The following is a 13,802-nucleotide window of genomic DNA, read 5'->3' on the forward strand; positions in this document are numbered from 1 at the left end:
TGTGATATTAAATACATTAACATTTTATTATAAGGTCACTTATAATGTTTATAATATTATAACCATAACCATTCAACTAAACCGACTGAACATATTTAACCATTCAAACTACCGGCAATCCAGGTACAACTATATAGCTGATTCTAAGAAACATCCTCTCTTTTTATAGACGTTTCTATTTTCGTTTTACTGTAGTATTTAGTATGTAAATATTGCGTTGTACTAGTGTATGTGTTGTCAACTACATTAAAATAAATGTATAAAGTCGCTGATCGTTATTTGCATTTTGCGGACAATATTTTACAGCTTTATCAATGTTAAAATGTACACGGATTCATTATTTGATGAAGAACACAAACCCAACGACACAGGGAGTTTGTTCGTCCGCGTGTGATTAAAAGCTCTTTCGTTGAGTTAAGTGGCGTGGTTTCGATTCCCAGCTTGTACGTGACAAGTAAGGTCCCCTGGCCAACATCGTGGGTTTTCTCCGGGTCCCCGGTTTTCCCCCAACTGCTAAGGACCCCTATGCGTTAGCGAATTATTGAAACGAATATGAAGCATATGTTAGTACAGAAATGACCTAATGTGTGTCGAGTGGTCGTTAAACCCCGTTTCTCTCTCTCTCTCCCAAAACCACAAACGGTTGATAAAATTCTGACATGGATTCACTCGGATGAAAAAGAGGTCCATCAAATAATTTTTACCCAACACTAAAAAGTGGCGTTCGGGCATTTACGTTTTCTGTAGATGTGACTGATTAGTGATTAATGTGAAATTTTTAATTCAAATTCTTTTCATAACAAATAAGGAAGAAAATAAAACCATTTAAGCACTGATATTTTCTTTAAGACATTCGTCATTCACAATAATGTAATTTATAATGGATTCATAATCCCTTTGTGCCACCGTGGCAAAGTGGGTAGGACGCTGAATTGATAGCTTGGAGGTTGCGTGGTCGATCCCTGCATTGGCTGAGAAAGTTCATCGGGATTTCCCGACGTGGTTTCCCCTTGTCAGTAATGCAAGACGGAGGCCCGGACAGCTGTCTAGTCGTTCGGATGGGACGAATAACCGAGGTCCTGTGTATACATGGGCATACACGTAAATGATCCCTTGCCAGTTGGAAATCGATATAAGAGATAGTGCCGCTGCCCGGGCAAAGTTTCCCTCACAGCACACTGTATGCCCGTCTACATTAGGTCAGTAGGACGCCAAACCCGATTTCATTTCATTTTATTTCATAATCACCCCAAATGGCGATCAACGTATTAAGAAAATTGCAGTGAGCATATTCCTGACGACATTACTATGAATGTGTTACACTTACTGAGTCGGAGTAAAGTAATGAAAGCTGTGACGGCTTTGATCAATATTGTATGAATTTAGAAAGTGGCAAAAACATGTAACTGTTAACATTGTTCTATTTCAGCCCCCTTTTTTTCGAAATCGAATTTGATTAATATTATAGTGTGCGCATATCTAAGGAGTCAAAGAAATACAATTTCTGTTTTCTGGGGCGTAGGAAAGATATTCGTCATTTTGTTTTATTTATTTTGATATCCGGATTATCAATATTAATAGACGTATTGATTTGTATTCATATACCAATGATCTTTTTAAACTAAATTATTTTCGCTTTTGTTTGATTTGACTTTATATGCGGATGGTTGCATAGTTATGATGATTATATACCGTATTATAAATTTTAAATAATTGTATATATAAACCATATTCAGTAGTGAAGTCATTCGAAGAGACGACAAGCTATGGCATTTTTTTAAATATAATTTAGATTTAAGGGAGACATTCTATTAAAATGTCAACGTTGCTTTTGTTTTTGCCTTACATTGATCTCGGGAGTGTCCTAGTCATAAATTCTACAATATGTCAATAACACTACACAGCTGTATGTTTGACAAAAATATAAGCATATTCATATCATATTACACCCTAGAATGGCATTATTATAGTAGGTTTATTTATTTGAGTTACTTCATTTTTCACGAAAAAGAGGTATGTACAGTATAAACCGGAAACTAGTTGGGTTTTTTTTTCTCATAAACCACAACTTAACACAGCAAAAACGCGTGTTAACTATGTTAAAAGGGCATATAAAGTTATTTGCGAGATATCATTGACAATGGTTTGTTAATTAACCACAAATGAATACAAAATTTAATTATACTGAGATAGGCTATGACAGGGAGATATTATAGAATCTTTATGGTACACTATTAGGTTATGTAAATTATCTCTGTCTAGTTCTGTCACGTGAATTTACACAAAGTGTTATGTCGTGTAAATTAATATACTAGATATGTGCCACGCAAATTAACACATTATCGATCTATGCCAAGTATATTAACAAATTGTTGATGTATGCCACGTAAATTAACAAATTCTAGGTTTTATGTCATGCAGATTAACTCAATGTAAATCTTGTCTGAATTAACACATTATGTATATGTGCCACGTAAAATAACACAATGTAGATCTATGCCAAGTATATTAACATACTGTTGATCTATGCCACGTAAATTAACAAATTCTAGGTTTTATGTCATGCAGATTAACTCGATGTAAATCTTGTCTAAATTAACACATTATGGATTTATGTCACGTATGTTAACACATTGTAAATCTATGTCTCGTAAATTAACAAATTGTAATTCAATGCATTGTTGTCACGTTTTTTAAGCACATTATAATTTTATGTCGTAAATCAACTCAATGTGTTTTTTGTCACATACATTACTACATTGTAATTCTGTGTTGTGTGAATTAACTCAATGTCGATTTGTCACATAAATTAACACATTATACCTGTATGTCATATAATGTTAATGCGCTCTCCACTACGTTTGCTGAGATCATTCGTCTGCTCAAAGGTGTGTAGCACCATGGGCCTTTTTGTCAGACGTGGAGAGCGGGAATTAGCGAAACCAGTCGCCACATCCTACGTACGACCCACGCATCTTTTATTACTACATATCTTAGTAGCCTTGTGATCGTCTAGAATTTGTCTTATATATTTACTTCTTCTTCACGTTGTGTATTTACTTCTTACTGTTTTGTTAAGACGTTTGTCTTCTCAGTAGTTATAACAATGCAACAGTTCGTTTTTACATTTTATATATCAGCTGCATACAAGCATAGTATAGATTACAATAATAAAGTCATTCTCTCAAACCTCATGCAGCCAGACTCGTTGGGCGAGTCTGGTGATAGAACCTGCTACATCTTTTCCCTTCTGGAATCAAGATGCTATCTAGGAACTCGGATGGTAAACTATCCGGAATCTAATGAAAGTCTGACTTAAAAGTTTGCCATGATTTCTTTTATAGAACCTATGAACAACAGCACAAAACTAGTGTATTCATGACCCTGGACAATTACTAATATGATTGGTCACTTTAGCCAAATGATGTAATTAGTAAATTTCCAAGCACGTGTAATCTCGTGGTATTTTATTGACACATACAACCAGCTATGTTTTGGTTCTGTAACTCTTTTTATGTGTCAACCCGTCAGTTATTAACTAGGTTGATTTAAGTACAATTCTACATGTATGTATGTGAATCTACCAACTTGCCAAAGATTTAATTAATGAAATATACTGCCCCCATTAATTTCAAGAGCAAAAATTCTAGCAGTATTATTACAGGGGGGAGCCCTATCGAAACTCGTTCATAATTTTCTTTGGAGGTTTAATGTTCCCGACTCTGAACCTCGTAGGTTAAAGTTTTGGTTCGATTTCCAATCTTGTCAGGAATATTCGGGTCGTTCTAAAGAGGCACCTTGGTGGAATTCAATGTTGCGGCGCCCAACAGCTGTATGTCCGAAAACATGAAAGCCCAGGTACCGTATGTGTATTATCTGCAAATCTTTGCGTGTCTCACTGTCTAGAATATTGCGATTTATATTTGAAGACGAAATCATTATGTTTGATGCACACAAGAAACATCAATATCACAACTGAACATACCCACAAGTAATCCATTACTAGTAGTCACGAAAATGAAGTCAATCACACGAAGTCCCACATTTCTAGTGCCCAAGAACCTGTATACGAGATGTCCCCTTCGTAATGCTTGTTTAAAGGTGTATTTGATTAGCAATCCTCGAATCTGATGAATACCGGTATGCTCTGTTCTAGGCTTTTCAATGACCTACATTTAAATCAAAAGAATCCAAGAGGGTTGGCAGATGTATGTATTCTTGCAATCTGGTTAGCTTGTGTGAAACACTATTGTTTTTGTTAAGATTATTCTTCTTCTTATTTTTTTTTCCACTTGAGCATATCTAAGAAACTACTTGTCGGATCAATTCGATGTCTTCGGTTTTACTGGAAAAGTGGGTGTGACTTAGAGATTAAAGCTATTTCGAACGTTCTGCGAATATGCGAAATGTCCGAAACGCCAAAGTTGTCGTTTTTTGAAATATTGCAGTAATATTAACAATAATCGTCGGATTTTAACATTGGATACATTTTGACATAGCCTGAGACAGGGCACATAGCTACGGTAGTTTAGATTTTTGATTTTCGACGAATCTTCGGAGATATTAGGCGCCAAATTTTGAAAATTTAAATTTTGACAAAAAACTTTTTTATTAATGAATAATTTTTTACGGCATTTTACCCAGGGTTAAGGGGTCGTCTGATTTGATCAAAAATGTGAACATTTTTTGTCTCGATAATTTTTTTTGGCCGCTATTGGCTAATTCAGTTTATCGGTTCTAGGTTAATTATTTATTGCCCGATTTTTATAAAACAAAGTTCATATGCTCCATGGTGCAAATTCTCAATTTTTTTATTACCGGTAAAGTTTTCTATCGGTACCGGATGTGACGCAATTTTGCTAAAAACTCCAATTTTGTCGAGTCGGAACGTCTTTTCACTAGCAAATGTTAATTTTTGCAGATCTGATAGATCAAGATAAATGCCCCTACCAAAGGCGCACAAAATGTCGGACTCACCTTTTTCAATTTTGGTTTTGTATTTGCGCCATTTCGATTTAAAGGTGAAAAAAGGTGTAAAAATGAGCTATTTACAACCCATTCAGGCTTTTCATATTTCAAAATATTTCTTCGGAACTATAATAAACTTGGAGCATTAATCCATAGTTTGTAATAGTTTGTAATATGAGTATTTGCCTAGAAATGGTCAATTTTGCATGAGTCACTTTTTACGCTATTTTGCCTGTAAAAGAGACAATTATTATTGGATTTTCATAAAAATGACACCATTTGATGCGTAATGTCAATTTTGACTAGTTCAAACCAATTTAACATTTTCAATGTCACCGGAAATGGCGCCATTTGGGCAAAAATGTATTTATAGCCTTCAAAACAGATATTTTATTCAAACGAGTCTGGTTTGTAATGTTTTCAAAATTATGATATTTGATTCCAATCAACTAATAGAATGAACCCATACGATCATATAGATATCACAACATGTTTTCTAACTTGTTCAGTTGCGGAGAAATAGGCGATTTTCAGCAGGTCACTTTTCAAAGTTTTTGGTCCATAAAAGTGGCAATTATTATTCGATTTTCATAAAAAATTTCACTGTCTGATACCTAACGCCATTTACGATTTCATACAAGTAATTTAAGATTTTCATTATCACCGGAAGTAACGTCATTTTGGCGAAAAATGTATTTTTAGCCTCCAAAGCAGATATTTTATTCAAATGCGTCTGATTTGTAAGGTATTTAAAATTATGATATTTGATTCCAGTCAACGCATAGATTGAACCCAAACGATCATACAGATACCAAAATATGGTTTCTAACTTGTACGGTTGCAGAGAAATAGACGATTTTCTACAAGTCACTTTTTAAGGTTTTTGGTCTATAAAAGTGGCAATTATTATTCGATTTACATAAAATTTTCACCATGTGATGCCTTATGCCATTTCTGATTTCATAAAACTAATTGAACTTTTTTATTATCACCAGAAGTAATGTAATTTTGTCAGGATCACTTACATGTAACACATGTATAAATGAATTGACATTGCTGGATTTGGTTGAATCTGCTTCCATTTTATTTGATGCGTGCAAAGTTTGTGCATATCTATTTATCGGTTCCATTGGTACTGGAAGCGATGAGTTCAAGGGTAACATGGCACCAAAAGTGACATAAGTTCAATGGTAACGTGGCACCAGTGAAACCCGTCATTACTGTTTCGCAGTTCTAGTTATTATTATTATTATTATTTTTCCATTTGAGCATATCTCAGAAACTACTTGTCGGATCGAATCGATGTCTTCGGTTTTACTGGGAAAGTGGGTTTGACTTAAATTTTAAAGCTATTTCCAACGTTCTGCGACAATGCGAAATGTCCAAAATCACCGAAGTTGTCGTTTTTCGATATTTTGCCGAAATGTTATCAATAATTGTCGGATTGTAATATTTGATACATTTTGACATAGCCAGAGACAAGGCACATAGCTAAGGTTCTTTGGATTTTTTATTTTCGACGAATCTTCGGAGATATTAGGCGCCAAATTTTGAAAATTTAAATTTTTACAAAAAAACTTTTTTATATATGTATTTTTTTTTGTGGTTAAAGAGTCATCTGATTTGACCAAAAATAGGGTTAAAGAGTCATCTGATTTGACCAAAAATAGCAACATTTTTTGCCACCGTATTTTTCCTTGGCCCCCATTGGCTAATTCAGTTTTTCAGTCCTGGATTAATTATTTATTGTTCGATTTGTATCAATCAAAGTTCATATGCTCCGTGGTCCAAAATGTCATTTTTTTTGTTACCGGTACATTTTTCTTTCGATAGCGGAAGTGACGTAAATTTAGCAAAAACTGCAAATTTGACAGTTCGGTACCACTTTTTGAAAGCAAATATTATTTTTTTCAAATCTGGTATGACTGAAAGGGTGTGCCTTGTTAAGGCGCAAAAATCATCGCGCTCAGTTTTTTTAATTTTTATTTCGTTTTCGGATCATTTCGATTTAAAGGCGAAAAAAGGTGAAAAAATAAGCTATTTACAACCCATTCAGGCTTTCCATATTTTAATATATTTTTTCGCAACTTTCATAAACAAGTAGCAATAATCCATACGAAGAGAATATATGTGAAAAATAGTTTGTAATATAAGCAGTTGCCGAGAAATGGGCAATTTTGCATGAGTCCCTTTTTACGCTAGTTTGCCTGTAAAAGTGTCAATTATTATTCGATTTTCATAAAAGTGACACCATTTGATCCGTAATGTCAATTTTAACTAGGTCAAACCAATTTAACATTTTCAATGTCGTCGAAAATGACGTAATTTGGGCAAAAAATATATCTATAGCCTTCAAACCAGTAATTTATTCAAACGAGTCGTATTTGTTATTTGTTTAAAATTTTGATATTTGATTCCAATCAACTAATAGAATGAACCCATACGATCATATAGATATCACAAAATGGTTTCTAACTTGTTCAGTTGCGGAGAAATAGACGATTTTCAACAGGTAACTTTTCATGGTTTTTTGTCCATAAAAGCGTCAATTATTATTCGATGTTCATAAAATTTCCAGTGTGTGATACCTAATGCCATTGACGATTTTATACAAGTAATTTAACACGTTTTCTGTCACCGGAAGTAACGTCATTTTGGCAAAAACTGTATTTTTAGCCTTCAAAACAGATATTTTATTCAAATGAGTCTGATTTGTATTGTTTTTAAAATTATGATATTTGATTCCAATCAACAAATAGATTAAACCCACACGATCATACAGATACCAAAAAATGGTTTCTAACTTGTACGGTTGCAGAGAAATAGTCCCTTTTCAAGATTTTTGGTCTATAAAAGTGGCAATTATTGTTCGATTTACATAAAATTTTCTATAGGTCACTTTTCAAGGTTTTTGTTCTATAAAAGTGGCAATTATTATTCGATTTACATAAAAAAATTTCATCATGTGATGCCTTATGCCATTTATGATTTCAAAAAACTAATTTAGAATTTTCATTATCACCGGAAGTAGTGTAATTTTGTCAGGATCACTTACATGTAACAAATGTATACAATGAATTGATATTGCCGGATTTGGTTGATTCTGCGTACATTTTATTTGATGTGTGAAATGCTTACATGGAAACCTGTTTAATAGTTTCATCGGTACCGGAAGTGACATATGTTCAAGCGTAACGGGGCACCGGTGAAACCCATCATTACTGCGTCGCAGTTCTAGTTCGTTTCGTTTTTGTAGTTCAAAATTTCGTTTTACTTGTCTTTACTACACTTGGATCTGGAAGAGTTGTTTTTTAACTCGTGTTCTGAATGGTGTCGTGGATAAGCCAATGAAACGGTCTGTCACGGCGGGTTTTGCACGGAACTGTGGGTAATCCACTAGTAACACAAATGCTGATTGGTTAATCAAATGTCTGACATCATAGGGTCATAAGTCCGTCTTTTGACCCCTGACGTGACCTATCGCTATAACTTGTCAGATCTTCATGTAGTGTAGGCCATCGAAAGTATAAAAAAACGAAACGAAATATAGATTGGTATTCTTGTATTTTGATTTCAGATCGTTAGGAATCAAACCGGATCGATTACCGTTGCTACGATAATATATAGTCTACGCTGAATTTTGTTAAAACTTTAAACACTTTTAACTGAAATTTTCAATATATTCAGTTTTTATTATCTATTGTGAATTATTATAGCCAGAACGACCAGCTCTTTATCTAATTCGTAAATAATGTATCTTTAATTGTTGATTCGAATATTGTAATATATATGTATCTTGATATTCTGAACATGGTATCCTACATACAATGTACCGCCAGCAATCTATGGATTGGTGTCAGTAACCTACTTCATATTTTTGAAAATTACATGATATTGTACATTTGTTACGATAAAAACGGACTTGTGATAGCTAAAAGCCTACGTAACGTTTAACAAGCAACCATTTCTATAAAGTCTTCACACGACTTCGGACCCTTGCTACAAGACTGGACAGGTATGCGGTGATGTTTCTGGTAAGGATCTTAACGAAATGAAATGGGGGTTAACTGTTTTGCGTCAACTGAGCTAATGAAGACGGGCAGATGCCATAGTGTGTTAGGAGGTAAACTTTGCCCAGACAACGGTCAACTCTTACATCAAATTCCAAGGGTTATACGTGCACACCAATGTGTACACGGGACCTTGCCAGACCGCCGTCCTCCTGCACCATTGACGAGGCCGACCTAGGACACGCCGAAAATCCTTATGGGCTTTCTCGGCCAACACCGGGATCGTACACTGGACCTCCAGGTTTGCGAGCCAACGTCTTACTCACCGAGCCACCCGTATTTATTTGAAAGGTGACTAGGTGGTTTAATCAATGAACAAGAGGATGTCGAATGCGGGCGGGTCTTTGTTTTAGGTTCATGTAGTCGAGTGGTGTGGTTCCATGAGAGTAGCCCCCCCCCCATCTTCCCCGTGATTCCATAGGCAACAGGTAAAAAAAAACCCTTGACAGTTTTCAATCGACATTAGGCAGATGGATTTAAGTTTTAACACGCCATAAGCATTATATTGTTTTTCACGTACAATTCGTTTTTTCATTTTCAGAAACAAGTCGGAATGGATTACCGTCGAGTTTTTCTATCTATGGTTGTTTTAACGGCCATGACAATTTGTATTAACATTTTATACATATTACCTCCCAGGATTACAAACAGTGCAATGGATGAAAAACATACACGCGAATTTAAATCATTTACGCTACAAAATATAAACTGTAAACGAATCTTAGAAGGCGATGAGAACGAAATGCTCCAAGCGAAATCAATGGTTCCTAAATCTTTCCCTGACGACGAAACTGTACTACGGCATACAACTAATTGTGTTCAGTTCCGAACACTGTACGGCTATGACACTATTCCAAATACAGAGGAAGAACAGCAGTTTCCCATTGCATTTAATATACTTTTATATAAAGACTTAGCTCAAGTTGAAATACTTCTTCGTGCTATTTATAGACCACAAAATTACTATTGTTTACATGTAGATGGGTTTTCCCCAGATCATGTTCACAAGGCAGCTAAAGCATTAGCTGATTGTTTTGATAATGTATTCATAGTTTCTAAAACAGAGAATATAGTTTATGAAAGTTTTCAGCGATTGCAAGCTGATATCAACTGTATGGCAGATCATTTAGTTAAACCAGACTGGAAATATCTAATTAATCTTCCTGGACAGGAATTACCGTTGAAGACTAATTTACAGATTGTGAATATATTAAAAGCATTAAATAACAACAATTCTATAGAATGTTTGACTAAGCAACTCCTATCATATCGCTTTTATCGTCAATATATATATCAATACGGTGATGATGGAAAACATTACAAAATTATAAAAACCAAGAACCAAAATCCAAATTTACCACATGGTATGACAATCGTCAAAGGAAGTGCTTATGCTGTTTTCACTCATCAATTTGTTAATTACGTAGTCAACAATCAAACGGCGAAAGATTTATTAGAGTGGTGTCGTGGAGTTCTTTCTCCTGATGAATATTATTGGTCAACATTAAATCATAATCCACATTTAAAAGTTCCTGGTAGCTATAAAGGTAAAGGATTTATTTTATTTTTAAAGGTAATTGATCTATAATTGCATTTTTAAAAGTCGTATGTTTAAAATATATTAAAATAGAACCCCACAACACCTGACTATAGCATAGACCGAACTTGTTAAAGAATAATCCGTTTTATTCTATGATTCACTTTTGCCAGTTGTAAACTTTGCATATTATATTGTAGCATTTTCAAGATGAAACTACAACGTTGGGGGGTTTGTAAGTTCCCTGGGGGCACTGTACTCGATACAGGCCTTGAAAGTTCCCTGTCCTCAGTAAAAAAAATAAAATAATCTCATTTCAAGTCTCTTTATATTTAGAAACAAGCTAGGCAATTTTTCCTCGGTCAACCAGACATTATCCGTATCGAGAAAAATCTGCACTACAGATTAAATCGAGACCTACCAAATGCATTATGAACACTTAGTTTTTCAGTGGGCGAGTTGATACTATTTCAAATATTGATGTGAATGTTGTATGTTGGAAGTTCTAGAATGATTCCTATGATTGGATGATTTGACAATATATACAGTAATAACTATGCTGTCTTCATTAAGCCAGCCAGAGCAGAACTGTGGGACGTTACACACATTTCATTTCATAACACTGATATTGTTAGAGTACTTTTCGAGCCAATTTCTGCCGCCATTTTGGATTCCATATTGGGTCAATCGTTTGTGAGATGAATCGGAAACTGATATTACACGGGTCATTTCGCCAACAACGTTTGTCAAGGTCAATTTTGGATTTTCGGATCTCTTGGAGTTAGCCTGTAGATTTTAGAGGTAGCAAACTACAAATACCATCAATAGGGCCCCTTCAATCAGAAACCATAGACAGACATTGTACCACGAGAAATGGTCACATATCTGGGGGTTGTGATACGACTATAAGGCACCTTTAAAGACAGTTTTCTTTTAGACGTATTTCCAATGATTATTTTATAAATTCAATCTTTATCATTATATTTTGTTTGAAGAAAATGAAACTGGCAGAGCTTAACAACAAAAATAATACATTGAGAGGAATATGTAGGTTTTCTGTACTTATTTCATCAGCGTTGATAACTAATTGGCAGTGTTTCATTTTTTTTTTCATTTGACTACGCAGTTTAGTTTGACTACATGTTTACATTACAAAGTATGCAACAATTTGTCAAAAACCTTGTGAACGCGATAGTTGCTATAGGTATTCATAGATTTGTTCCAATTTGGATGAACTCTATCGATTTTTAGCCCTCCTGGGTTATCCCTTACGGCATTGGTGTTGTGAGAATTGATTAACCCTACTGATATTCACCATTCTACCACTTTTCCGTCCTGGAGTTCTCTCATTTTTGCCGAAAACATGTGAACATGATATCGCGGAATTTTTTAAAACTTGAGTGTGAAAAAGTATGGTCATGAGAGGGCGATCGAAGAGCATCGAAAGTGTACTCTGTGTCTTATTTTTTAAAAAAAAATATAAATAGCTAGACCAATTAGCAGCTTTGTCAAATTATTGTGTTTGGTAATGAAATCTAGATCACAAGATTTATTTAATAAACCAGCTGCCAATTACCATATATCTTGCAACGATGAAGAACCCTCCCCTTTGACGAAAAGTAGTACAAATATGGCTGCAGTTTAGACAACCGTATGTGGACGTATTTTCACATGGCAAGCACAAAAATCAACTCTCTAGGCCAGTGGTTCACTAATACAGGGTGACACAAAAAAAACGTTCATCAATAAAAATCGAATAACTTCCAAAATTGTATTTAGATTAACATAGCTACATTAGGTTAAGTCTGTACCACAAAAACTCGTTGTTTAACTGGCGCTCAAAAAATGTGCTTTAAATGAGCTCCCCGGTGCTGCAAGCACATTTGGATCCGGCGGGCAAAGTTCTCGATGACCCTCCCACATTCTTCCCTTGGGGTCGCTTTTATTGCTGCTGTGATTGCTGCCTTCAGATCAGGGATAGTCTGGGGGTTGTTGTCCTTAAGGTATCCCCACAGATAAAAATCTGGGGCGTTCAAGTCCGGTGAATGCGGCGACCACTCAGGGTCACACCTGCGGCTGATCAGTCGGTCAGGGAAACGCTGCTGTAGCCATGCCAATGATTCGTTTGAGGTGTCGGGGTGGCACCATCCTGCTGGAACCACTGGAGGTCCCTGACGACCCCTCTTCGTTATTCAAGTTTAGGTGATGAACGCTTTTCTTGTGTCACCCGGTATATTGAATGGATTATACCAATTTTAGGCGATACAGGTATTACCAGATTTTGTGTATTTAATCGGTAATAATTTTAGAAAACAACAAAACAAAATAAACAACAACAATTACATTGATAGTTATCATAAGCTCATAAGCTTTGTTGCGTGTCGGGTGACAAATATATTGAGAGGATAAGGCAAATTTTAGACGTTACAATTATTACCGGATTTTTGTTTTTCATAGGTCATAATTTAACAAACATTACATTGCTAGTTATCTTAAGCGTTGTTGCGTGTTGGACCTCTGTTTGAAAACTCCTTCCAACGAAAGGAGTTGATTAAATTGTTTATAATCTCTTGTAACTGTTTATACTTTCTGATGTTGTTTTTTTTTTACATTTACAGAAAAATGCACATCTAATTTATTGTCCACATATGCAAACTGGCAGATTGGAAAAACACGAATGAAATGTGCCGGGAGGATTTTGAGAAATGTTTGTATTTTTTCAGTGGGTGATTTGCCAACGCTCGTCAATAGGAAGGAATTATTTGCTAATAAATTCGAACTAGAGTATAGTTACACTGCAATACAATGTTTATCTGAATGGTTACACAATGAAACACTTTCCTCGCAACCAATTGATGAACAATTTTACAAATCAACATTTTAATTCGCAAAAACGACCCATCCTGACAGGTGACCTTGAAGATGTACATACAAAAAAAAAATTATTGGTTAATAAATTTACATAAGGAGCAATGATAAACTTGACATAATATTTTGCAGGTATTTGTTGTTCTACTTAAACCACATTGCCGAGAAGGTAACAAAGAAGAATATTTTGTGTTTAGAAACAACAGCGTTTCTTTTCTATAATCTTCTTGGTTAATCTGTCAATTGCAAAACTATCCAACTGCGTCCATTGGTGTAGCATTCAACTATTCGTTTTTATACGTGAACGTTACTGTAATTAACCTAGCCTGGAGGTCGGGTGTTCGATCCCTGCATTGGCC

The 13,802-nt window shown here is 35.1% G+C and overlaps 1 protein-coding gene across 1 annotated transcript; it reads left to right on the plus strand.

Moving 5' to 3' along the window:
* The first annotated feature begins 1,962 nt into the window (after positions 1-1,962).
* Positions 1,963-13,553, plus strand: LOC126811416 (beta-1,3-galactosyl-O-glycosyl-glycoprotein beta-1,6-N-acetylglucosaminyltransferase). Its single transcript, XM_050537021.2, has 3 exons — positions 1,963-2,013; positions 9,580-10,585; positions 13,194-13,553. The coding sequence occupies exons 2-3, from the start codon at positions 9,592-9,594 to the stop codon at positions 13,457-13,459; spliced, it is 1,260 nt and encodes a 419-aa protein (XP_050392978.1). The 5' UTR covers positions 1,963-2,013; positions 9,580-9,591; the 3' UTR covers positions 13,460-13,553.
* The last annotated feature ends 249 nt before the right edge of the window (positions 13,554-13,802 follow it).

The sequence above is a fragment of the Patella vulgata genome, chromosome 2, assembly GCF_932274485.2.
Source record: "Patella vulgata chromosome 2, xgPatVulg1.2, whole genome shotgun sequence".
Classification (NCBI taxonomy): Eukaryota; Metazoa; Mollusca; class Gastropoda; family Patellidae; genus Patella; species Patella vulgata.